Source organism: Melospiza melodia, chromosome 1 (assembly GCF_035770615.1).
Source record: "Melospiza melodia melodia isolate bMelMel2 chromosome 1, bMelMel2.pri, whole genome shotgun sequence".
Lineage (NCBI taxonomy): Eukaryota > Metazoa > Chordata > Aves > Passeriformes > Passerellidae > Melospiza > Melospiza melodia.
Window position 1 is genome coordinate 161883151 of NC_086194.1, and position 27265 is coordinate 161910415.

General features: G+C 40.7%; 1 protein-coding gene across 1 annotated transcript in view; it reads left to right on the forward strand.

Annotated features, from left to right (window-relative positions):
* FER1L6 (fer-1 like family member 6) overlaps positions 1 to 25997 on the forward strand; it is a 63383-nt gene extending 37386 nt beyond the window's left edge. The window contains exons 22-41 of the mRNA XM_063152303.1: positions 487 to 636; positions 1822 to 1932; positions 2546 to 2707; positions 3862 to 4045; positions 4233 to 4417; positions 4977 to 5099; positions 5231 to 5270; positions 6238 to 6353; positions 7441 to 7572; positions 8492 to 8617; positions 9630 to 9757; positions 11052 to 11222; positions 12394 to 12554; positions 15494 to 15636; positions 16216 to 16304; positions 17768 to 17866; positions 19623 to 19864; positions 20184 to 20347; positions 21569 to 21669; positions 25811 to 25997. Of these exons, the coding sequence (XP_063008373.1) occupies positions 487 to 636; positions 1822 to 1932; positions 2546 to 2707; positions 3862 to 4045; positions 4233 to 4417; positions 4977 to 5099; positions 5231 to 5270; positions 6238 to 6353; positions 7441 to 7572; positions 8492 to 8617; positions 9630 to 9757; positions 11052 to 11222; positions 12394 to 12554; positions 15494 to 15636; positions 16216 to 16304; positions 17768 to 17866; positions 19623 to 19864; positions 20184 to 20347; positions 21569 to 21669; positions 25811 to 25997 (2814 nt within the window). The remainder of the gene's footprint in view (positions 1 to 486; positions 637 to 1821; positions 1933 to 2545; positions 2708 to 3861; positions 4046 to 4232; positions 4418 to 4976; positions 5100 to 5230; positions 5271 to 6237; positions 6354 to 7440; positions 7573 to 8491; positions 8618 to 9629; positions 9758 to 11051; positions 11223 to 12393; positions 12555 to 15493; positions 15637 to 16215; positions 16305 to 17767; positions 17867 to 19622; positions 19865 to 20183; positions 20348 to 21568; positions 21670 to 25810) is intronic.
* Positions 25998 to 27265: the final 1268 nt, after the last annotated feature.

Below are 27265 nucleotides of genomic sequence, written 5' to 3' on the forward strand. Positions count from 1 at the left end.
GCATGAAAGCAAAGCTGAGTCACTGAATAGGCTTTAAATGGATCACCTTGCTGAATAGAGCTCAGTGCTACTGGGGTTTGCAGTTTAACATCTGAGAACAGCCCTGAGATTCACTACATGGCCTTGCAAAGATGTGGCCTTTTATTTTCCCCAAGTGAATCTTGCTCCCAAACACCAGTTTACAGAAATTAGAAGCATCTTGCCCCCAGGCTCCCTGAGCTCTGCTGTAAATATTGTACCTAAGTCCTGGTCAAGACCATGCAGACTCTGATGCAGTCTCACTGACTAAATACAGACCTCAGAAATTTTGGATACACTGAAGAGCTAATAAGTACTCAGCTCTTCCTCTTCATGGCTGCCTTGTATCTTACCTTGGACTTTCCTTCAGAAGGGTTTTTTTCATAAATACTAACTCTGCATCATCTCAGCTCCTGTAACTATTGTGAAATCCAAATGCATTTGACCCCTGTATTCTCCTTTATTTAGGGTAAGGCAGAATATATTGGGTCTACAGTGGCTGCCCCTGTGGTGAGACTTGCTCATCAAAACTATGAACCACCAAAACTTTGCTACCACCCAGTGCACTGTGGAAGTCTTTCAGGAGGAGACCTTCTTGCCACATTTGAGCTTTTGGAGGTAAATTTGACTTTCTCAACAATTACACTTTTACACCCTGGGGTTCACAAAGCTGCCATGGCATCAGAGTCCATGATATCTTGAATTAATAGGAACTACGAGCCATTGGGCTTCATAGTCCCCATGCAATTCCTGTCACCCCTTCCCCCTTGTTAGAGGTCACTGCCCACACACACACCCCTGCCACACTTCACAGGCTGTCAGCCTTCTTTGCCTGTCACTTGCCCTGCCCTAAACCCTGCTCTGCCCTGAGAAACTGTGAAAATCTCACTGCCATTGCAATGAGCTGCTGTTTGGAGTAGCACAGGGCCCTGATTACCAGCCTTGAAGCTCCCATATTGCTTTCACTTTTAGGGAAATGAAAAGGTGAATAATAAGGATTGGATTAGGGAGGTTGAGGTTTTAGATACCCCTACTATATTAAAAGAAATATTGCATGGTTTCCAGCTGCAAGACAAAAGGAAAATTTAGGACTGGGGTCTATCATGCCAGGATTTCAGGCAATTTCACTGAAATTTGCAGAGCTATCAGCTAAAGGTAAATTAACTGCTGAAAACCTAGAACAGTTTATTCTGAAATCTGAAATGGGAAAAATGTGGAATGTCATAACATGTCTTACTGATAAAACAGGCTTTTAATAATGATAATTATTATGTCTGGTGAAATCTAACACCACATGGAATATTTCCTCATAGTGGTGTCACAGGAGAGAGTGAGGGCTTCAGACAAATTTCATTAGAGAAGCCTTCCTGCTGAGTCACAAGGTGCAGAGAGGATCACATCCAGAATCTCCTGTGGAAGCCTTCTAAGCAGTTTTGCTCAGGATTTTTGTTAAACAGAATTACCATGCTTTCCATTTTTAGTAAGTAGAATTACCGTGCTTCAGTACATGCATGTCTTTAGGGCAAACTATGTCTTACTAGGTAAAAGGAGCCTTTTTTGAGAAAGGCACATAAACCCAATCGATTGAATACTTTTTCTGCCATATGTTTTAGCATCACAGCATGAGAGGAAGAATTTCAAGTCACATTCCTCTCACAGCACAACAGCTCTGCTCTGCAGCTTGTCTTATAAAAGGGATTGAATTAGTGTGTTCTATGTGCCATTATCAACAGATACTTCCAATACTGTTTTGGTTTTTTTTGTGCAAAAAGCAGCCTGCATTACAACTGCTTCATTTTTCAGATTCCTGAGTCAGATCCAGACAGACTTCCCCCCCTGGATCCACCAGATATTGGCCAGATTTACCCAGTCCCAGCTAACATACGGCCTGTTTTAAGCAAATACAGAGTGGAGGTGAGATACTTTGGCTATTTCCCTTTCCTAACCTCACTTCCTTTGATTATCTTGTTGAACTGTAGCAGTAACTGATGATTTTACAGTCTTGATCAATGTGATTCACATGGAAGTAGCATATGAGGTCATGCAAGGCTGTGCTTCCACTGAGGGGAACAGTGGGGCTGTGTCTCAGTCCTGACCTGCTGGGACTTCTCTTGTGGCAGAGCAAGGCAGGTGGATTCAGCTCTGTGCAGCCAAGGAAGTGTCCAGAGGAGATGGAGAGCTTCCCCTGGCAAATGGCACCCCTGGAGCTGCAGTTTGGCATCAGCTGCCTCACAGGCTTCGTCCCTGACTTCAGCCAAACAATGCCTTCTGCCTGTGTACCAATGCCTACACCTTCCCTGCCCTTCTCCCTTGTACAGTTTGTGTCCAAAGTGGCCTGATATTAGAAAGCTGGGAAAAGCGGCAGCTTTTCCTCTCCCTGCAATGCCTGATGCTGCCCAGCCTCACTGTTCACTGCCACTCATTCTGCAGCCTTCACACAGCTGCTGTCAGCTCATTTGCCCATGGCAAGCCAGGGTTTCTGCAGGCTGACCGTTTGTTCCTCTCTGTTTCTCTCTGCACACCACAGGTGCTGTTCTGGGGCGTTCGAGAGCTGAAGAAAGTTCAGCTCCTGTCCGTGGATCGGCCCCAGGTTCTCATCGAGTGTGCAGGGAAAGGAGTCAAATCCTCTGTCATACAGAGCTACAAGAAAAACCCCAATTTCACTGGCCTGGCAGACTGGTTTGAAGTGGTGTGTACAGCATGCTGCCTGTCTGTTCTCTGGTCAGACAAGGTGTTAATTACCATTATCTTCCTTTCTTATAAAATAATTTATTCTGTGTCTTGATTAAATACTAAGGGATATCAGTTCTTGTGCAAAAGCTGATTTGAAAATACTTTAAAAGACTTCTGCTACAATCATATGATAAATATGATAAATAATACAACCATATGATAAAAGAAGATGATATTAAGTCCCATGTAGATAAGAAAATGTGTTGCAATCAGATTTTTACTGATAGGTTGGAACATGTGGGCAGCTAGCAGAAATATATTTATTATTTTTCCTTCTCCTTTCTAATTTTGCTGGATAGTGCTTTATTTCCTTTGTTTTCTTTCCATTCTTGCAGCTTTCCTTTGCGTGTTACTGGGTTATTAAGGGGATTGATAATTTCTGACCTTTGAGCTCAGGATCTTCTTGCATAGTCACACCTGCTTTTATGAACTGCATATTATTGTATCACCTGTTGGTTTGGTTATAAGAGCTGGCACTTTCAGAAGCAGTCACCAGCAAAACAAAATTGTTCAATTTCCTCTTGAGAAAAGTATATCAAAACAATAACATGGGTACTGAAGTACAGTTCCTACAGTATTTTTAGCTCCTACTGTACTGTCCTAAGAGCTGTTTTCCTCTTGGTAGTTCATCCTAGAAGGCATGTAACCACCCAGGGCCCACATCTCGTTGTTGGGCAAACTGAGGCAGATAGGGCAGAGAGCCTTCAACAAAGCACCAGTGGAATTAGGACTCACAACTTCCAACACTGTATTTCATCCTTCTGAATGCTCCTGATTGTGCCAGTTTATTCTAACAAGAGATGCTTCAATATGAGAGCATGGGATTCATCCCAGCAGCATGGTCTGTACAGTCCACTCTGTATTTTAAAGAGTTAAAATTGTATTTTAAAGAGTTAAAATTGTATTTTAAAGAATAAAATTTTTAGATTTTGCAGAAAACCAAAATCATATTGCCTATGCTGAATTAATTTTGCATTATGATTATGTTCATTGCTAAGGAAGAGAAGGGAGGGAAGAGTGGAAGCCTTATTGCTGGGCATGAGAAATAGTCCAGACATGTTCTATATTCTCTAGCAATTCTCTCAGGCTGCTGTCTGTCCCCTGCACTAGGAGCTGCCTGAAAATGAACTCTTGCATCCACCACTAAGCATCTGTGTGGTTGACTGGAGAGCATTTGGGAGGAGTACTCTTGTTGGAACACATACCATCAACTGTCTTAAGCAATTCCTATGTAAAACCCCATTAGGTCTTCAAGCTGCACCTAACAGAATAGACATTGCAGAAACTGAGAAAGGTAAGTGCTCAATTCTGACCCCAAATAAAAAGATAAAGGTCCTTCTTAGAGGTTTACACTTAGGAGTGTGCTGCTTTATTGTGTTGAGCATAGGATCAAACCCTTAATCACAATTATTTGAAGATCATCAAATGCAATGACAGTATTTCTGCAAAATCTTACCTAACTTGCAAAGTTTCAATTTCAGCTTCCCCTGAGTCATCCCAGCCTGCTGAACTACCTCAGGAAGATCCATTTTTAGCTGATGGCATCTATGCTGAGGTGGAGCAGGGTAAATGGACAGTTGTAGAGCCAGACCCATCCCTCACAGCCCCTCCTGCCACTGAGCCAGAGCACGCTGCCTCTGAGCCAGGGAAAGAGAAGAAGCACAAGGTGGGTACAGCTGAAGGCACCAGCTATTCCCTCCTGCAGTCTTGCAGACTTCAGCCCTTCCTTAAGAAGTGATAACCTGTTGACCCCAGGTTTAGAGATTTTGGGTATTGATGTTGACACCCACACTATCCTGCTGGCCCTCAAAAGAGCTAATTAACAATGCAGCTTTGACCCCACAGAATTTCATTACTTCCACTGATAGGTTCTTAAAATTCTTGCAGGTTCAAGCTGGAGAAACCAATTTGTATCTGAATGTTTGCATCCCTTGAAAGATCATTATTTATTATCTGTGTAGATTTGCCTGTTGTATGGGTTGCTCCTGTGGCAGTGTCTCCAATGTGTAAAGTCATGGCAGAGTCAGTAGAAAATACAGAGATAGCTTTAATAATACAGTGATTACAATGTGTCTTGGAATAAAAGACAGAGACAGGAATTCAAATTGCATTTTGTTTAACTTTTGGAGGCTGAAATTTTCTGTGTATACAGCTGTTCATGCTTAATGCCATGAGTCAGGTGATCAGTTTTAATCAGTTCTAGTGCTTTTGCCATTGTTTGGTAGGAGATTAAAAAATCCATCCGACGGTCAACAAAGAGGAGAAAAAGAACCATTGCAGATGAATCAGCTGAAAATGTCATTGACTGGTGGTCAAAATACTATGCTTCTGTGCTCAAAATGCAAAAGGTGAGTCATCCAGCATGTCCAGAACTCTCAAAGATGGGCAATGTTGTAAAAGCAGATTTACTGCTGAATAATTCCTTTTCGGTATTACACTCATAATGAGGAGTTTGTCCATCGTGTTTTTCTTTTGAAAGGCAAAAGGAATTTTTTCCAGTGAAGGAAAACCTGAAGACAGTAAGTAATTATTTGCATTTTTCTAATATTTTGCCAATACTGTCTCTAGTGTCACTTTTGTACTATTTTGCTGGCACCAATTAATGTCTGGTAACAGAGTACTGTTGGTGTACTGGGTTCTTTCCTCTACAGCTGATTAGATGATGGGTAGGTTAAAACTTCACAGTCAGGGTTGTGTTAACATGAATTTCCTGTCAGTCAAATAAATTGTAAATTCTCTTCTGATCATTTTTGTTGCAAATTTTCACCTGTGATGATAAGCATTACACATATAAGACATCTCTGACATTAAATTAAATATTTAGTGCTGTTAAACACACAGGAACTACTCAAAAAAAATGAAAGTAAAGTGAACTCAAAATCCAGACTTCAGCCAAAGAACTGAACCATCTCACTGTAACTTTTGAGGGCTCAGCCTCTTTTTGTTGGGAAATCCCCTCTCAGTGTTTGGAATCTGACTTTAGTCTGGTGTACCTCCTCCCATTTCTCACACTTCCAGGCTTTCACCAGGTGAAATACACCCTATTTTGAGATATTTTTAAGCAGAGAAGGACTTCGGTCATCCTGATATCTGAAGTAGCTGTCAGCCTAAACAACAGTTTTCAATTTTAAATAAACCTTGAATTTTATGTGAAAGCTGATGAAATCTGTTTATTTGGACTGGGGAGGAGTCAGAGAGGGAGGAGAAGGGTGGTCTGGAGGTGGCCATTGGGGAGGGGGCCATACAGGGCACCATCACACTTGGCCCAGCAAGCTCTTTATGAGCACTGGCAGCCACAGAGGGCACAAATTGCCACCTCCCTGCCTGGGAGCACCAGTGGTAAAAGAGAGGATCCCTATCTCTGGCAGTAGAGGAATAGAGAAAAAGCAAGGAGGGATCTTTAAAAAATGTACTTTGCATCCCTGTGTGAAGCATTTTATGTACTTTGCTTACTAAAACATAGACAATGTCATTACATTTCTGCAGATAAGCAGACTTCTGACCACATAGCATTGATCATAGAGGATGAGCCAGACAAAAAGAAGAAGGATAAGACATTGAAAAGGATGCAGAAGGAAACTCCAAACCTAGCAACACTGCAGGTAAGAGAAAAGTAAGGCTGAGGTAAGGCTGTTGTTATTCACTGTCTCTCCAAAGTTTGACATCACAGTTTGGCAAACCCTCCTTACACATTTCAGACACCTTAAAATGAATAAAATACACTGAATTATAGTGATAATGCCCTTCAGCACAAGGGACACAGAGGAGACCATGGTGTGGCCTGCTTGGTTTAAGACATAGAATTTATTGGTGTAGACAAACCCAGAGAAACTTCAGAGAAATACAGTTTTGTTGTTTGTATGTAAAATACTGTAGTTGGAAATCCCAAATTTCATGTTAGAAATATTGCAGCCTATTAAGAATGTCCTTAAAAAGAGGTGTAAAGCATTACTGTGATGGGTAGTGCACCCTCCCTGATGGGAAATAATACTCAGCTTAGATTTGATTGGGTAATGACAGAAGGAATTCAAAGAAAACTATATGGGCTGTGCAAAATGCCTGGAGAGATGAGAGGCTTGAAAAGATTAGAACAGTTTGGATTAGATTGTGGCTGAATAAATGGGAATTTGAAACTGCTGTTTCCATTTTTTAAGAGATGGCAGTAGTATAGACCCTTCCATTTAATGCTTGATAAATTACTGGGGGAGAGTATTGAAAAAACATGTTCTTTGAAGAATTATTTGGTCTTTTGAGATATCCTAAAGCTCTGTCCCCACAGCACTTTACTATTTTCTGCTTTGCTCTCAGGTTTTGATGCATTAACCCAATAGAATGGGTCAGTTCAACATAGACACATTGCAGCAAGGAAACAGAAGCAAAGAGCAGCACATCCACAGTTTTTCACTCACACCAATGGCTACAAATGTTCATTTTGGCCCCTCCAGATTCACTTCCACCTGCTGCATTAATGTTATTTCAGTAGCTGGGGAAAGCCTTTGGTTGAGGACAAAACTGGTCCTGTTTTAAATGGGGAATTAACTTATTTCCTCAAGGACTTCTGCAAAACCTTGGTTTTTATTAAAGTCTGCATTTTGGGTCGAAATGAATTTTTATTCATTCTCTAATAAAAAAGTTGCTATAAATATATTCACTGCACCACAAAATTTTAGCATTCTTCTATTTTCAAAGATTTATGAAGGAGATTTGGAGAGTGAATTTAATAACTTTGAGGACTGGGTGAAAACTTTCCAGCTCTTCAGAGGAAAATCTAATGATGAAGTTCATGCTGATGCTGAAGACAGAATAATAGGAAAATTTAAGGTAAGCTTTGATGTTAATTAAATGGGGAATAATTTAGAGATTTTAGGTTTTAATACATATTTCAGGGATGCCAGGGATGAAAGAAATAAATATTGCTAGTCTGTTGTAAATAGAATTATTTTTATTATATCTAAGTAAAGTTTTTTCCTTTCCCATCATCTGATAGAAAAAAGCATCATCCAGCAGCAGCTGTTCACTTCTGTTTTGAGATAGGAATCACAAGGAGTTTGAAATTCCAGAAGGGGAAGAAGAGATATTATCTAGTCCAGATTTCACTAATGCAATTTGGCTTCTACACTTTCAGTTACAGAGCCTTACATGTAATTTTGTGTAATTTAAGTGTGGGCCCTCACAGCTACAGCCTCATCCAGGGTTCCATCAGGCAATCTGAAAAGTTCAAAGCCTGAGTAATGTTATTAGGATTTGTTTGATTAAACTCATTGATGTCTCAATTAGCTTGCAATGCAGATTTCTGTCCAAATGACTTGTTAGTGCTTTCAGGCAGTGTGAGCTACTCAGCAACATGAGTCAGTATTGATTCATATGAGCTGCAAAAATACAGCTGGATCCCTCTCACACTCTTATGAAACTCACTCAATGGAATTATTAATTTGCCAATATACAGTTAAGGTCAAAATATTATTTTTAAAATATTTATGATAAGAAAACTAGATTTGGGAGACCTACAGGTATTAGTTTAAAATAGGCACAGAGATACTCCTTGTAAATATCTAAATATAATAGTTCCATATTGGAGAGAACAGACGTTAAAAGGTGATGTTGGGTGCAATGCAGTTTGGGTTCTCTGTGAGGGCTACCACAAAATAAGTTGCATGAGTTATGGTTTTTTCATTCAAAGGGTTGTTTATTATTGCAATTGATCTGGTTTCAAGGGAGATAAAATTCCATGTATTTCCAGGGCTCCTTCTGCATATACCCAAGTGCTGAGGATGGCAGCTTGCTGGATGGGGGGCAGCCCCGCATCCTGCAAGGGATCCCCCCAAACCACCCTGTCAAGGTGCTCATCAGGGTTTATATCGTGGCAGTAAGTAGGCAGATGCTCCTTTAACCTTGAATTAACTTGGATTTTTCTTCTCAACTAAGTTTACCTTAAATGTCTTTGTTTAAGCTTCTGAAAATCCTCATCCATGGGGTTTGGGCTTTTTCTTTGTCATATTTCAGACAAAGTTTCATACTGTAGAAATGTGTGTTCAGAGTAGAAAATGTTACATATATTCCTCACAATAAATCTGGAGATTTCTGCAAGATTGGAGAATCACTCTACTGTTGAAACTAAAAGCTCTGGATACATAACTAACATAGTATAGATAACCTGTTCCAGCCACAATATGCAAATGCAGTCAATTTTAATGAGTAGAGTTGTTAAAAATGACACACATTTTAACAAAACCTCAGTAAGGGGGAAATGGTAGTGTAGTTTTGAGGGCCTATGAGTAGCACACTATGAAAGTTCTACAAGTGAATAAATTTTCAGTAAAGGTAGAAATACAGAGCACAGGATGAGAAACAAAGCTGTGAGAGGTAAAATGGGTAGAAGAAACTGGTGTTTCAGAGAAACAAGAGAGTTGCAGGTAATCTAAGACAGAATGATGGCATGCAGAGAGATTGTGGCAACAAAATATAAACAGATAGTTTTACTTCCTGAATGAATATAAGGACCTAGAGATCTTTTCCAACCTTAATTCTGTGATTCTATAAAGAGTTGGTTTGCACTGTTCAAGGCTCTGGAGCAATATTTGTGGTTAATCTTTCCTGAATCCTACCTGCGCTTGTGCAACCAGCTTCTTCTGGCATTGCCTTTCCTGCTCAGCTTTTTCTGTCTTAGTGATGGGACAACATTTCCAGCTTTGCAAACACTCAAGATCATGTTTTTGAAGTAGCCTAGAATGCCACAGGCCAAATTTTACATTACATGAGGCAGACAAAGTCCCTGAACTTCCAGAACACCAGGACCAGGCAGGAAAACCACAGTCCTCTGTAGGGACCCTGCTGTATTTAAGCAAACTCCTTGAGGACACAATTTTCCTTCTTTACAGGCATTTAACCTCAGCCCAGCTGATCCAGATGGGAAGTCAGATCCCTACATTGTGCTGAGGCTGGGCAACACAGAGATCAAAGACAGGGAGAACTACATCCCCAAGCAGCTCAACCCCATATTTGGAAGGTCAGTGATGACTTATTTTTGTATTCAGTGTAATCTGTGCTTTATCTCTTGCTATCACTGTGGCTGTTACTGTTTGCTATATGCTGATTTCTGCCTGTTTGGATGTTTTGTAATTCTGATGGTCAATTCTGTTTTGTAATTCTGATGGTCAAAACGTTGGGAATTGGTTTCACACTGTATGATAACAAAATTTTTCATTTTCATACTCATCAAAACATACCAAGTAATGCAATCTGTGAGAGGTTTTGCAAAATTATGTGTGAGAGGAAATGAGGCAACAAATGACAATTGTCTGTGAATATTAATGCAATCATTAAGTTTAAAGCAAAATAAATATCAGAAGAGTAAAGTGTGATTTCACGATCTTTGTTGCTGTTTCAGGTTGAATAGAGTGCTAAATAAATCTCATAATTCTAGAACATCTGAGTTTTTTGAACTCAGACAGCCAGGGGCAAGCTGTCAGTAAAGATCCAGTTTGTATTATCAATGCTTTATAGTTATTTATAGTTTTAATGCTAATAGCCGTGATCTTTTTTTTTTCCAGTAAATTTCCCTATTTTCAGAAGGTTGAAAATATTTTAAATCGGGGTGGAGGAAATTAAGACAGAAAAATGACACTATTTTGGACTGAAAGTACCCTAGAACAGAGGGAAAAGTAGAAAACTCATCTTTCAAGAGACAAAACCTCATCTCTCAAGAGACAAGGCTCAATTTTTTCTGTGCTTTGGAGAAATAGGGAGCCAGTGTTGTGATCAGGATGTTCTGTCTTTCACAAATTTGTCAAATCCCTTTTACAATCACATTTATATTTTCAACTTCGCATCACATCTCAACAATACTGATTCCTGAAACATGCACCAAGTGAAAAGGGAGCTCTTTGCTTTTTTGAGATTTATTTAAAACTTTTGCCTGATCATTTTGTTGTGTGCTTCCAAATTCCTATATTCAATATTTTGCAAGAAAACAGAAAATACTTAGATGTCCCTTTTGGGGGTTCTGAAAAATGTGTGAGAACCCTTGCATTCAGCTGTATTGGCATTACTGGATTCAGGATTGTAGGAAAAATCTTAGGAGTGTTCACAGGGTGTTAGGGGAGCAGGGGAAAGAATACACTTTTGCACTGCGTGTTTCCAGCAGGTTCATGTATTTAACTGAAGCAAAAAGCACTACAAAAAAAACCCACTGTGTATGAGAAGAGGCACCACTCACACAGTGTTTGCATGGCATTAATTAGCCTAGCCTTTGAGGTTTCAAAAGTGATTTGCCTTCACATAGGTCTCAATTTTTCCTGTAGATCATTTGAAATACAAGCTACATTCCCCAAGGACTCCTTGCTCACAGTCTTGATCTATGACCATGACTTCATTGGGACAGATGATCTTATTGGAGAGACTAAAATTGATTTGGAAAATCGTTTCTACAGCAGACATCGAGCCACCTGTGGGTTACAGAGTCAATATGAAATGTAAGTACTGTTATAGGAAATGCAACTTCAGGCAGCAGCAGAGCTCACAGTCAGTGACTTGACTCAAAGGAGAAATTACAGATGTGTTCCAGATCCAGCACAGAAGTGTCACAGAGGGTATTTTAATTAAAACTCACCTAAGAGCTTAGAGGTGGCTTTGGGTAGCTGCCAGCCTCAGTGGGGAATGGATATTTTTAAATTAACAGCACTGTTGGTTCAAGAAGTATTTTAGATAGTAAACAGCTGATGTTTACAACATACCTGCTTGATAAACTGCCTTTGGACAGGCATAAAGGGCAAATGGACAGGCAAAAAGGGGAAAATCTCTCAGAGAAATCATGCCAGGGCTCTCCTTTGCTCTCTGCTATTCAGCTGCAGTGATTGCAGCAGGGCTGGTGGGGCTGGGGTGGCACTGGGGGAGCAGAGCAGGGGCAGAGGCTGCTGACACAACCTCTGTGATGGGGTGAGCCATGGGGCAGTGAGCCTGAGCCTCTGGTCCCTGCCAGACAGCTGCACTCTCAAGGACCTTGCACATAAAAAATAATTAATGCAGAGAAAGTCAACCTAAAATAACTCAGCTGCCCTGGGGCAGGGCACTAACCTGGGAGATGTGTGTTTGGGACTCCTCTATGATTGTTTCTCATTTTTTTCTACAAACTAAGGGTGGAAAATGTCAAAAAGCAATCCAGGAACACAGACCAAACCCCAAGCTTCCCTTGCCAGCTCAATCTCCAGTGTGAGATATTTCTTCATGTGCTTGTTACATGTCTCAGATAACCTGAGCTTCTCCTTTGCCTCTGAGAGCTGCAGAATAATTCTCCTTGAATGGAGACAGCACATGTAGTCTCAAATCTTTTAGGTACAACAGGGAACAAGCTCTGTTCCTTTTCCTCATGGCAGGCCTGCCCATGCTATTACTTTATCTAAGCTGTAGCAAAGCTGCCTCAGTTCTTCTGTGTTTTAAGGGAAAGGAGTGGTTGATCTCCAAGGATCTGAGCAGAAAGAGGCAGTGTCTCAAGTGAGTAGCAGTGCTGGACAAAGGAAAAGTTTGACTGAGCTTGTATCAGGACCACTGACCACAAAGTGAACCTCTGCATTGAAATTCCTGATCTGTCAGTGCACTATTATGAAGGAAACCTCAGGCATTTTTCACTCTGTCCCCTCCTTGCAGAGAAGGGTACAATGCATGGCGAGATGCAACCAAGCCAAGTGAGATCCTCACCAAGCTGTGCAAGGACTACAGAATCAGTGGACCCTTCATGAGGCCAGGAGAGATACAAGTAGGATCAAAAATCTTCAAGGGACAGACAGTCTTCACAGAAGATGAGAACGGTAACAAAGTAGTTCAGCATCCTCCCTTTGCATTGTGGCAGTACAAGGAGCCTGCCCAGAAGTATCTGGAGCCCTGTTGTGCTATGAACTGCCAAGATGGATTACTGGAGCCTGTGTCTGCTCTTAAACACTCCTGTAACTCTGGCAATGAAGGCTGTGTCTGTATGAGCTTTTGCTGTAGCTCAATTGCAAAGAATCTGTAGGGTGAAACAGCTTCTGAGAATGCCTTGACATCCTCATGGGGGCTGTTGGGGAATATGTTGGACCAGCTCCTACCTGATCCCAAGGATGAGATGTCCAAGATTGGTTGGAGTGTGGGGGACCCTCTTGGAACATGTTTTCTGGCTTAGTGTTGGTCTGTGCAAGCTCTGAAATCCCTCCCCACAGAATATCAAAGCATAGGAAGTCAGGAAGAGTCTTTCAAAGAATGTATTCTCTGTCTAAATTAAAACACTGGAATGGACAGACCCAAGAAGTGAGAAGTAGAGGGAAGGGAAATACTGTTTTGAAGGGAGTTACTCAAGGTCAGACAAATTTCTGACCACAGTTATATTCCAGGCCGTTTACCAGCCAGTCCTACCTTACCTACTTGTCTTTCCTCTCTGTTGTTCTTTCCTCCTCTTGGTTACTGCCACTCTGGTTTCCCTTCTGACACAGCACTCTGTAAATCCAGGTATCTGTGAGGTCCATGGATCCATGATGTAACTCACTGACAGATCTCCCTGGTTAAAAGGAGGTCAAAGCAATGGGGACCTCCAGTGTCCCTATCACACTGGGGGGGAGTGGGACAGAGTCATCAGGGAAAGGTGCCCCTGCCCATGGCAGAGGGATGAACAAAATTGTCTTTGAACATTCCTTTGAACCCAAACCATTCTATGACTCAGTTTTGTACTTAGAATAAGGAAAACAGATGTGAGGATGTAGCCTTTCAAGGGGAGTGAAAGGAGCTGCTCTCAGAGACAGTAGTGGACACTGGGGTAGTGTAAGGAAACCTCCAGTCCCTTTTCAGTGTTGGTTTTCTTTGACACAATTCTTCTTAGCAACTACAAAATACAGCTCACACCTTGAGTGGAAGGCTGCCAAGGAAGCACTGTTGAAGGGAGAAGAGTTGATCCATTTTTGGTTTCTTGGCCTGAAAGAGATTTTTTACTCCAGTATTGCTGCTTGTTTTCCTCACTAACAGATGACTGAGTGTGACTACCAGCAACAGGATGTCTCAATCAAGATTCTGGTTCACTAAAATGGGCTTCAGACAAACCAATGTCAGATAAGATGATGTAAATCAGAAGCAGGGAAATATAGAACCAGATGGCAAAGACCAAAAGACTTATGTACACAAGTTTTTCAATATTGTACAGAAATAGTTTATCGCATGTAGAGTTAACATAATTTCTCTCCAGATTGCTGTTCTGACAAGTACATCTGGGTCCTTATTTCCTGATGGATTACTGGGGTGGCCATCATTTGGATCTGTAAAACCAACAAAGGCCACAGATTTGAGCTCTAGAGGCATACTGAAAAGGGAAAGCAGTCCCTTACATTTCCTCTGTAGAGATGGAGAAAATTATAATTATCCATCCAGCTTTAACTTGCAAGGGAAGGAAAAATTTAACTTTGCTCTAGGAACAAAGAAGCTGGATAGGATAGGATAGGATAGGATAGGATAGGATAGGATAGGATAGGATAGGATAGGATAGGATAGGATAGGATAGGATAGGATAGGATAGAATAAGAATAGGATAAGAATAGTCTGGTTGGAACAGACCTACAACAATCATCTAGTCCAGCTGCCTGTCCACTACTCCTAGGCAGTCTAGGATTATCTGTAGCCAATGGGAAGCAATATGCATCTTCAGAGGTAAAAAAAAATCTTTAGAAAGGTTTCTTTGAGAGGATACAGGATATTGTAGGATAATCTGTGTCATTGTTACTGAGGCTGTCTGACTGAATAGCAGCTAGACACATGGCATTTAGCTGGCTAAAATTAGATGTTGGTGCACAAGAGGGAACCAAGATTCATAACCACAAGATCATCCTTCCTCAATCTCTGAGCCATTAAGGAGGTTTAATACCTACTGTTTAAATTCCAAATGAGTCTTCTGCCAACGATCAGTAATTCAGATATAGCAACATGCGTAGGAAAAGTGATAACAATTTGTTGACACAAATAAATCTTAACCTTCTTCTCACTTAGGGACTTCTAATCACTATCTTCTAATCTAGAAGATATCACTTGTCAAAAGTCTGAACTCCTTTTGTGTGGAGCCCACACAAAAAAGGAGGAAAGAGAAGCTCAAGAGCTCAAAGGGCTTTCTCTGCTTTCTAACATCCACCCTACTTTCAGTAATAGCCCTGGTCCCTCCTTGAGGAGCCATTCTCTGGGATTCTCTGGTTATCCCTTCCAGTGGCCAAGTGAGAGGGTCTGGAGGTGGAAATGTTCTTGCCCATGGATTTCAACTCTCTTCCTCTGAGGTGTGATTCAATTCCCTAAGGTCTTTGCTGTTGCCATTACAGAGTAAAAGGAGGCATAGCTAACTTCTAGTGCCTATTTACTGTCAGCTTTGTCAAATCCAGAGACAAGTCTCCTTGTCTTTCACAGGCTTCAAAAATTTGCAATTTTCTGCCAAAAGAATAACTGATATGTCTCTTCCATTTTTCTGTTAAAAACTGATGCTGTAGCAGTGGAATGATTTGCTGCATTTTACAGGAAAACTGCTGCCTGAGTACTAATCTTCTAATTAACCCAATGGGTCCCCTTATTTATGCAAATTAGAAGTATTTCAAGGCCCTTCTTTATTTGGCTGGAATGCATAAAACCTTCCTCTTAACTCAAGCAAATTTTTAATGAGCGCCTCTAATAACTAATGAAACATATTACCAAGGGGTTCAATATTATAATTCAGCTCTCATTGTTCTTTTTGTTTTACTCTTTCCTTCAGAGGAGCCAGTTGAATCATATGAACATCTCTCCCTAAAGGTTTTACGTGCTTGGGAAGAGATCCCTGGAGCTGGCTACAGACTGGTCCCAGAGCACATTGAGACCAGGCCCCTCTACCACAAGGATAAGCCAGGCATGGAGCAGGTAGAGCAGCTCAGAGGTGGTGGTGATGGTAGACCAGGAACAGTTTTCATTCCTTCCAGTTATTGTGGTTTCTATTTGTAACTGCAAACCAATGGAGCCGGCACTGCTGTGCTGCACCAAATGTGAGACTTTGCACAGTGTTAACCTGGAAATTGTCACCCATGTGTGTACACAGCCACTTACCCAAATCCACAGTAATCACATAAGGTGGAACTGCAAATTGTCATTCTTTTAAATGCTTTATTTTATTAAGTTAACAAAACCTCTGCTTGTATCTAAACCTTGATTTTCTTTTTTTTTTTTTCTGTTCATCACATACTGTTTTTCATGGATTTTACCTTGAAGCTGACAGTGTTTGAGCTCTATTTCAACTTCACCAAATACCTGAAAGATTGAAAGAATATGTGCACAAAAAAGATATTGTATAGAAAGTTCCTAGATTAAACCATAGTTAGAGGATATTGAGCTGGTTGGGGCTTGTAGAGGAAGAGGTGATTTTGGATGTCAGAACTACATGGAAAGCCTTTTAAATCCTCTGTGAAATGGGGTTACAGGGATGTTTATCTCTTTGTTTTCAAGGGTCGTGTACAGATGTGGGTTGACATGTTTCCTAATGATATGCCTCTGCCAGGACCTCCTGTGGACATTTCACCAAGAAAACCCAAAGGGTAATAATCTGTGCTTTCCTCCCACCACAGTGGCAATAGCTCTCCAAAGACTGAGTCTTTCTTAAGTGTCTGGAAAGAAATAGAAAATGAACTACTAAAACAAACGTCTCCAGTCCTGAAGAAAGTTTTCTCAGGTTCACATGACTTCAAATCAAAGAGGAGCCTCTAGTTTGGTTTCCTCCATTAAACTACTCAAAGAACTGTTGGTGATTTTTCAGCAAGAGCTATCACACACCTCTTACAAAGATATCCTTTTTTATCCTTTATCGCTTTATCCTTTATAATAAAGAGATTACAGGTGACTAGAGCTAGTAATTCTGATGTTATCATCTGCTTGTTGAGCTGCAAGAATTAATTCTAGTTTCACTAGCTTTTTCACTGAGATAACTTCCATGACCCTGGCTGAGCTCTTTAATCTGCTGCAATAGCATTACATGTATCGGATTTCCAGCAATTTGTCCAAGGATAAGATCAAGAAACACATAAAGCAGCAACAGATAGAAGAGATCTGTTTGGAATAGCCTTCTCCCATTTCCTTATGCTTCTTTACATGCACTACTGCACATAGTTGTTCAAGCTAATTGAATATTGTAAAGAAAACACTAACATGAGAAACAGAATTCTCAGCCCATCCTGTATTTTAGCAAGGCCTTTTCTGACAATTTCATGTTTGAAACATCAGCAGGTACTATTCCTATATTATTTGATTTGACAAACAAACAAACAATCCATATAGCAATTACTTCTTTCCAACCACAACTTTCTATAAAACTTCTTAACAACAAGCATTTTCCAATCCAAAAAGATTTAAAACTAATCAAGCCCACAAACACTTAAGGAATATCTAAATTATTCAGTATTAAATTTTTATGTCACCTGCAATATCTGTGTATCAGCTCAAGTTTTGTGAGCTTTGGATGGCCACCAAAAATGTTTGCATATAGGGAGTGGAAAGAAGGGAGAAAATTTAATTCCTTTTACTGTAGCTTCTAAAGATGATTGTACCTGCTTAAATGCAAATATCTCCAAGCAGTCCTCTTCCCCTTTAATGCCCTGGATTGCACTAAATGCAATTTTTTAGGCATTTCTTCTAAAAAGCACCCTCAGGGAGCTCTATTCTTTATTAGCAAGCTGATCACTGTTTTGGAGACAGCTCTGATGAAGTATTTTAGATCCATTTTGTCTTGTTCCACTGCAGTATTTTTGTGAAAAAAGTTGAAAATGAACAGACATATAAAAGGCAAGGAATTGTCCATCCTTCCAAAGCTGGCAGTGACCCTGTTGTTTTCCATGAGCTGAGGGGAACCAACTCCCCACTCTATCACCAGACTCTTGTAAACAGAAGAGGCCTGAGACTGATGCACAAACACAATATTTCCCACTTTATAAAAAACATGATTTGATAGAGGTTGGCATTAGTGCCTGACCAGGGCTTTACACAAAATCCTTTTTTTCTTTTTCAGCTATGAACTGAGGGTAATAATCTGGAATACAGAGGATGTCATTCTAGAAGATGAAAACATCTTTACGGGGCAAAAATCAAGTGATATCTATGTAAAAGGGTAAGGTCTTCACACTTCAAAATAACATGCAATATTTCATTCAAAAATCAGAGGAAAAAATTATGTTGTGAGAGTATTTGATGAGCTATTCTGTGACCTTTGCATTTCGCACTAAATGCCTGCCAAAATTACTCACCCCAATGGGATACTGTTCACTTTTTGCCCTGTTTTATTTCCTCTGAAAATCAAGTAACTGAAATGACACTAAGAGTTAGTTCCTACTCAGGCAGAGATGGCACACAACAAGCACCAAGCTCACAGTTTAGTACAGAGATCAAATAATTACAGAATTTGAACTGTAAGAGCTTACAGGGATGCAGGGAGTTTTGACATAATCAGAGAAAAGAGCATTATAGCTGCATTAGAAATAAGAAAGGAGGTGTTTGGCAAGCTATTTCTGTTGGAAATATTTTCTAACCTCATGTGGGGAGTGTGTGGGGGGGAATGACCATGGTCAAGCTGAGAAGAACATCACATGGGCACTTTCTGCTCTTCATCTCCTTCCTTCCCTGATATTGTAGCAGGTTATTTCTTAATTCCTTGCCAGCTTTGGAATACTGCTTTTCACTTTCTGTTTCTGAGCAGGATTTGAATACAGGTACCAGGGAGGGCTTGGAGGAAATTATAGGCATAAGTGGTAATACAAAGTACTGAAAATCTCAGGTTCCAGACTGGTCTTAGATTTCTGGCCATTTTTCCACTTCTAGAGAGAAAGTTTAATATGCCAATATGAATTGTGTGTTCAGAGTAGCTTTGAGAACACAAATTTGAGGAATTAAATAGGGACCCAGCCCATGTGCTTAGCTGTGGGACGAGAACATCACAATCAGTGCCAGAGTGGTCTGACAGAGAAGCCAGGAGTGGGACACTTGTTGCTTCTGTGCCTTAATGATGAAGACACAAATCTCATTATGTTCAAACAGTGCATGTGGCACTGCATCTGTCACCAGGCATGGGTTTGCACTTGGGGCAGTGCCATGTTTCAGGTTGTTACCATTTTTCACAATTTCTTTTTGAAATATTGGGGTTACAGGAGAAAATGGATACAGCACAAAAACACTAATCTCTTCGGATACAGCACAAAACCACTAATCTTTATTCAAGGTGTGATAAATCATCTACAGAGCTAAAACACATTTAGCTGGGTCATTACCTCTATTCAGATGAGAAAATTATGTTTAAGAAAGTGTTGTCCTTTGTACCACAGCACATCTGATATTGTGCACACTGTAGTAGAAACCAAGAGGAAATCACAAAAAAACCACGAGAGACTTTTCCAGCCATATAAACACCATGTTTATAACTGCAAACAGGAATTGCAAAAAATTTAGGCTCTAATACTGAGCACTGATATCAGTCTTGAGACAGTGACACAGAATTTATTAGTGTGACAAAACATCAATAAAGGGTGATTAGTGCTGGATAAATGACTGATGGTGTCACCACTGCCTTTCCCAAAGAAGAGAGCTGTCCTGGCCAATAGCAAACTGGCACTGGACAAGTGATGCTTTGGGGTCTGATTGAAATAAAATTCACGTTCTCATTCTCAGCTTTTGATCACCAGTGGCCATTACATCAGCCTGTGTCCCAGAATCCCCCAAGCCAGGACTGTTGTTGCCTGTCCCCATGCCAAACATTCTGCTGTCTCTTACTGGTGAGGGAGGAATTAGAAAATGGTCAGGTCTGGAACCAAACAACAATTGCACTTCAAGATCCCCTGGTGACAGCAATGCTTTCCACTGTGTGCTTGCTGTAGGTGGATAAAGGGCCTGGAAGAGGACAAACAAGAGACAGATGTACATTACAATTCCTTGACAGGAGAGGGCAACTTCAACTGGCGCTTTGTGTTCCCATTCCACTACCTCCCAGCAGAGAAACAGATGGTGGTTACAAAAAGAGAAAACATATTTTCCTTAGAGAAGACAGAACGCAAAATACCTGCTGAGCTGGTGCTTCAGGTGTGGGATTTTGAAAGACTCTCTTCAGATGATTTCTTGGGTAAGTACACAATGGACCTGCCTGAGCTCCATCTGAGGTCTCACCAGACCTGTGTTTTGCAGAGGAATGCACAGAGTGGTGTCTGAGCCCCTACTTTTGCTTTTCTCTTTCTGAAGCACCACACTGCAAACTTGCACATTTCTTGTAAAGCCAATAATTAGGTCAGATGAGAATGCCAGGGCAATACAAATGAATGACTGACAGTACAGAGAGATCCTCAGCTGTTAAATTCCTCCATGGATCTCACCTGGAAGCTGCTATTTGAATGTCTTTGTGTCTGTCTGCTCCCTGAGTGTTGTCAAACTATTTCTTTCTCCAGGCACTCTTGAGCTGGACCTGAATGGGTTCCCTCGGGCAGCAAAGACAGCCAAGAGCTGTGACTTGGGCACAGTTGTGGCAGCAAGTGAGGAAAACAAGATCTCCATATTTCAGCAGAAGCGCATCAGAGGCTGGTGGCCTTTCATCAAGGCTGGGGAGCTCACGGTGAGCAGCTCACTACAGATGAACAGCTTTGCTCTGGGACTAATGTGCTAATTTTGGATTTTGAACAGCCACCACTGGCAACCCATAAGATTCCTCCAAATACTTTAGTGGTTCTCCATATATTTGTTCAGAAGAACCCAGGTAACTGAGTACTAAAGTGCCTTTTCAGGTGCATTCAGTTCCCTAGGGGGACACAGACCAAGAGCTACCAGCTACTCATTTCCAGTAGTATATCCCTCTATAAATTCACCTGCTTTGGTTCTTTTTTAGGGGTTTCTTCCCCTGTCTCTAAACTTTCATTGATTCTCCAAGGGTGTTCCTAAGGCTCACCATTCCTTCACATTTCTGTCTATTCCAGCAAAAAGAATGTTTTAACGAAATGTACCATCTTCAAGTTCATTGCCTTATTCAGCTTGAAGTTGACTGTGTGCTTTCCATGGATTTAGTGAATGAACTCCACTTCCAAATCCCAGATTTACTTCCCTATTCTACACTCTAATACAATTGATTCCCTTTCTCCCAGTCCACTTTAATCTCTCCCTTGCTTCCACATTTATAACTTTTATTGGCATCCTTCTTTCAACCCTGTTCTGTGCTGAGTCACAGCCAGTGGACATAGATCAACACTTCAAATCAATACCATCCACAAAGGTATAGGGTAGGAAAATTGCAAATATATGTAAAGTCATTTGTCTGTTTTTCATCCATCACAGGTTCTATAAAGCTGATTTGATTTATCCACTCTGAATTGTAACTGGACTCTTTAAATCCCAGCCTCCTTTTGTGAGCTGAGACCTCACAGGTCAATGGCTCCAGCACTTGTGACTGGCTGAATTTCCCCGTGCTGATGGATTATATCTGGTCTGTGTCACCAGCACAGCTTCCAGCTCAGACATTCAGTTCTGCCAGGATGTGTGATAGATAGAAAACATGGGTTTTTTTCAGATGAATTACATGATAATTTAAGTAGCAGAAAATGTATTTGCAGGTCTGGAAGAAAATATCTGACCTTTCTTTCCTACAGTCATTGAGCATAAGTCAGGAATTTGTGCCTGGGTTTTCCTTTGTGCCTTCTCTTCAGCTGCAAAGACTACCTTATTTTCCTTAACTCATTTCCTTTGCCCTCAATTGGTTCCATCATTTCTCCACAAGACAAATCTTGCTGTGAATTAGTGATAATAACCCAGGACTGGATGCTTACATGTTCTCTCTCTGATCCAGGGCAAGGTGGAAGCTGAGTTTCACTTGGTCACAGCAGAAGAAGCTGAGAAGAATCCAGTAGGCAAAGCTCGAAAGGAGCCTGAGCCCTTGGAAAAACCCAAGTGAGTAGGAGCTCATTAAATCATTAAACTCATTAAACATGCTGGGGCAGGGGCATTCAGCAGGAGATGGGGAAGGGCAACCACCTGACCTCCTTGCAGGACACCTTGCTGGATTTTCTTCTCTTTCCTGCTGCAACCTTCAGCAAGAAATTGTGCAGCTTGTGCATGGCACTGCTGCTGGCAGCACCTTCAGTTTTGCTGGAATGCCTTCCTGTGGAAGCCCAAATAAATTGCATTGCTGAGCATTTGTTTGGGCTCAGCTGGAATTCACACATGAGCTCATTCCATAGCTGACCTGGCACACGAAAACATCTTAAATCATCATAGCTTACACATACAGACAACATCTCAGTTTGGTTACCTATAAAGATCAGTTGGATTATATTTATTATAGTAATAATAGAATCATTTAGGTTGGAAATTATCTTTGAAATTATTGAGTCCAACCATTAATCCAGCTCCTCCAAGTCCATTGCTCACTCATGTTTCTAAGCATGACATCTGCACATCTTTTAAATACCTCCAGGAATGGTGACTCCACCACTGCCCTGGGAAGCCCGTTCCAATGCCTGACAGCCCTTTTGGTCAGTTAATTTTTCACCAATACACAATCTAAACCCTCCTTGAAGCAACTTGAGGTTATTTCCTCTCATCCTGTCATTTTTTACTTGGAAGAAGAGACCAATTCCCAACTGGCCACAGCCTCCTTTCAGGTGGTGTAAAGAGCAATAAGATCTCCTCTGAAGCCTTCTTTGCTCCAGGATGAAGATCTCTAGTTCCCTCAGCTGCTTCTCACAAGACTCGTGCTCAGACCTTTCACCTGCATCATTGCCCTTCTTTAAGCACACAAAGGATGTGACTTCTATCTCTAATTTTATTGTTCTTCATACTCAAAGAATGAAGATGCTTATTTTTTCTGAGGACATTGTAAGTGTTTTAACAAAGGCAAATTATCTAGAAGGAGCAATTTATCTTTCAGTATTTGTCACATCTAAAAGGTATCAGCTGAGTTTTTTGCATTCAGGAAAAAGTTACTTTTTAATCTATTTTGGCTCAAGTGCTTTGTTCTACCAAAACACTTGAGCAGTTTTTTATGAGCTGGATAAAAAAAAAAAAAAAAGAGTATGAGAGACTGATGTTATGTTTCCTGCTACAAAAGCTTCTAAAATTCAATTGCTAATCTTAATGGTAATGACTACACATTCTGTTTAATTTTGTTGCTTTGAGATACATCTCAGGATAAACATGAGAAAGGAGGAAGCAGCATAAAGGAATTATCAGATCAGAGGTATCAGAGCATTGTTTAAAACCAGCCTTGGAAAGACTTGAATTAATCACTTCAACCAGCCCCTTTACCCAAAGGCAGGATGAGCTTTGTCTGACAGGTGTCTGCTTGAAAGATTCCCAGTAATGGAAACTGAAGTGCCTCTTTCAGAGGAGAGAGGACTGGGATAGCTCTGAAATGCATGTGGTGGAAAGCAATCAGCCTAGGGAGTTTTAAGAGGGAGTGTCAAGTGGAATAGAAGGATTACATGTCCAGAAGGTTGTCCACAGGATGCACAAGGCACTGTCTTATTTTCCTCTCATTTTTTGAGACCCAGCCCATGCACCCCTGGCTGCCTTGGGCTCCCTTGTGTTTTCAGCCCAAGGGCATTTTATCTGCAAATGTGCTGCTGGGCCAAAAAGTTGTCACCAGCCTGGTGGCCTCTTCTCTGCTGCACAGCCTGGAGGTGTTTTGACCCAGAAGCCACAGAATCAGAGCCTTCCTCCAGAACTTGCACTGAGCAATCAGTGGTTTTTGTGGTGTGAATACACAGCCAACATATGGCTCAACATAATTCTACTCATAACTGAGATATATGCCTCAATTACATCAAAAGTAGGGTGGGGATAGTGTCATTGACACTTCCCATCTCAGAAGCAAAACATTCAGGCTCCTTTTGTAGCTGCCCATGGTACAGGTGGAGTAGTCTCCCATTTCCTTAGCACACATATCCTCAGACATGAGCTGGGGAAAGAGATGACTTGGCCTCCTGAAGGTCCTTCCTCCCCCCATGCAGGCAGCCCATGAAGGAGTAGACTGAGCATCCAGGCTTTAAAGTTAGGCAGAATAAATCCTAAAGTTACTAAAGCAATATCAGCATCTGAACAGTAAAATTTATTTTAGCTAGACTCTCACTCACTGGAAAGAAAATTAACTGTTGAAGACATAGCATGCCTCAGTTTCATTAAAGATATTAAAGTTTACCAGCTCAGTGCCCACAGATCATGCAATATGTGGTTCATACATGCACAGCTGGGAGATAAAAAATAATTGATTCTACCCTTCAAATGAGTTCTCTTCAGGAAGGAGTGGATCTCAAGGACCTCTTTTCTCAGGACCTCCAGATCTCTATGCCAGTACTGCAGATTCACTCAATTTATTTTTGCTTATGATGTAGGAACACCCAGAGAAGCAGAGACATTTTCAGATTTTTTTTTGTGAAATTGTTATTTTTAATTAAGAAACAAAATAATTTCAAAACAAAAAAAAAAAATTCTAGGAGCTACAGACAGTAGCAGACTCAATAATGTGCCAGAGCAAAGGTGGACAATGTCTGTGAACTAGGGGGAGGAGCATGCAAACAAAGAATAAGGCTCAATGAGTGTAATTTCCTGCTGGCCAAAGCACTGTGAGATCATTCATCTCTTCAGTTCTGCCGATCAAGGCACGATGCCTTTCCGGATGCAGCGTATGATAATAAATGCACTGCTATATCTGGTAATGGGTTCTATTGCCCTCATTCAAAAGGAAACAAATTAAATAAGCAAGAGTCTGGCTTGCTTTTTTCTTCCAGCCTTTAAAGGTTATGAAAAGTACTCAAGCAGTTGGTACATGCAGACTGAGGGTCTTGTTACTCTAGTAGTTTTAATCTTCAGGGTGTCCAGTTATTTAATAATTCCTTTTAACCTGGAGCACTAATTTGATTATTTATTTCTGAATAATTTCCACCTCAATAAAAAGCTCAGTCTTTCATAAAAAGACATTCAGTTGGCCTTTTACATTCACAGACTTTCTATGACATTGGCATTCACTTCCACTGGCTTAATGCTGAGTTCACTAGATAAGACTTAAATTCCTAGAACACCTTTCTGGAGTGAGACATGGCCACAGCTGCTTGTGACCCTCAGTTAATTTCTTTCTCCTCATTGGTGCACCATCTGCACAATTCCAGTGACATTGGATAAGAAAGACAACCTGCCCAGGTTTTGCAGGTGTTAATGTTGCCCAGCCCCACTGCATTTATCAGGCCATCCCATTGGAAAGCTGGCAGGTGCTGCCTTGGGTAGGGCTGCTGGAGCGGCAGCCCAGTGCCCTCCCACTCCAGGTGCCATGCCAGAGGAGACACCAGGCCAACATTTTTCCTAAATAGAACACTGTTTCCTCTCTGTGTGTAGTCAAATTTGTTGTGTAGTGGGAAGAAACTTCTGGGTGTGGAGGAGTATCCAATATGGGGCAACATCTGGAAAAACTTGGATTGTGGGAGGCAGATATTCTCCACTGGAAGAAGGTGGCTCTTCTTTATGTACACAGGCAAACCATCCTGGTTTCATTTCATCATTTCCTCTCTTCTTGAGGCCTGAGTTACATTTCCTTCTGAAAATACACCATTTTGGGCCACATGCCCAACCTGAGCTGGCTCTGATTATTATGGCACCTTGACTATCACTGTGCAATCAGACTTTTTGTAGTGGCTCATTTTGTAGTGGCTTTTGTGATGGTAAATTCCTTGAAATCACTAGAAAGCTTTTGTACTCAAGTTTATGATGCCTGCATTTCTTCTTTAGGGTTTATCATGATCTTGTTTTCCATTTTGAACCCTGTACCATGATATAAATTGAAGTATTTATGATGTGTGAGCTGGAATTTCTTTACAAGTTGTGTGTGGAGCTTGGGTCGGGGAATGGGTGGAAGAAAAGTCACCCAACAGCTTGTGAAACATGGATGGACATTCCCCATAATCCCTGTAGTGATTATGGGGAATGTCCTTTTTAGTAAAGGTCCTTTTTAGACTCAAATATATATTTTGCAGTGTGATAACTTTGGAAAGAGATGGATTTACCTTAACAAAATATTTTCTTTTTCTTTCTTCCCCTTTAGCCGACCAGACACATCCTTCTCTTGGTTTGTAAACCCTTTCAAGTGTTTGTATCACCTGATCTGGAGGAATTACAAGAAGTACATCATCATTGGCATAATTCTGCTTATTCTTGTTATCTTCCTGGTTCTCTTTATCTACACATTGCCAGGTGCAATTAGTGAAAGGATAGTCACAGGAACAGGGTAGATCATGGCCCTCATTTTAGTCAATCAAATAAGGAAATTTCTGCTAAAAATAAGTAAGGCAAAAAGAATTCATTAACCTTAAACACATCTCATTCCTTGTAAAAAGAAAAGTAACTATTCACATCAGAAACTGGAGCTCTCAGAATAGTGGAATGTCTTCTTTGAATGCTCATTCAGACCCCTCCTTCAGGTACATTATCCTTCATGTACATTAATGGTGTATATTAATGATGTACATCCTCACTGCTGCAGCTTTATTGACATTATTTTTGAAAGTGTTGCTATGCACCTAAAATTGAATTTAAGAGTAAATTCTTCAATGCTATGCAGAAATTAATTTCTCAGTCAAGTGCTTATTGTTACAGATGTATGATTAAATGTGAAGGTCAAAATCTTTACACAAAGATAAATGTATAATACGGTCTTTGCATAGTTTTGTAATTAATTCTTTTAACTGTTTTTAATAATCTTATAATGGCATCATTATTTTTAGATAAAAGGTATTATTAAAAGAACTCCAAGGTTAAATTGTCTCATTTGATGTTGTGTAGAATTTATCCTGCTCCTCTCAGTAAAAATGCTGTGCTCTACAAAAACATCTCACACACTCATAAATGAGCTAAGTGCCAATGATAGGGATGTAGTAGCAGAGATTGAAAGAACTTTTTCCAGCTGCAAATTGAATGTGCTGGTGATCTCTGGGGAAGAGGGATCAAGAAGATGAAGACTTGTCCACGGGCATTGTGGTAACAAATGATCCTTGCAGAGGACAGGGAACAGGGGAAATCCTGCTGCTTGAAAAGCACAGGCAAAGAGCAGTGGAAAAGAGATGGACTGCAGAACAGAACAAACCATGGAGTATTAAAGAAAACAAGGAATAAAACCTTACACTGTTGTCAATGTGAAAATCCTCATCCTACTTAAGAGTACATAAAATGTTGTCGCCCGTGTCATGCACAAGGCACGGCTGATAACTCAGTGTTTCCACTTGGCCTTCAGATGAGTGGTTATGAATTTGGAATAGCCATCCAAATCTCCTCCAGTGTCACCCACAGTTAGATCTGTTGTAAAAACAGCATTTGTGAAAATGCTTTCCACCATGCACCCCTCACACAAAGTGTGAGCACCCTTTGCACATTTCAAAGCATCAAAAGGCAACACAAAGAGATCCTATAAATGCTGGTAATTCTGCCAAGCTCAGGGTGCAGGAATAGAAAATCAGACAGCTTGATAATTCTCAGAACCCACTTATAAGGAAGCTTGTTTGGT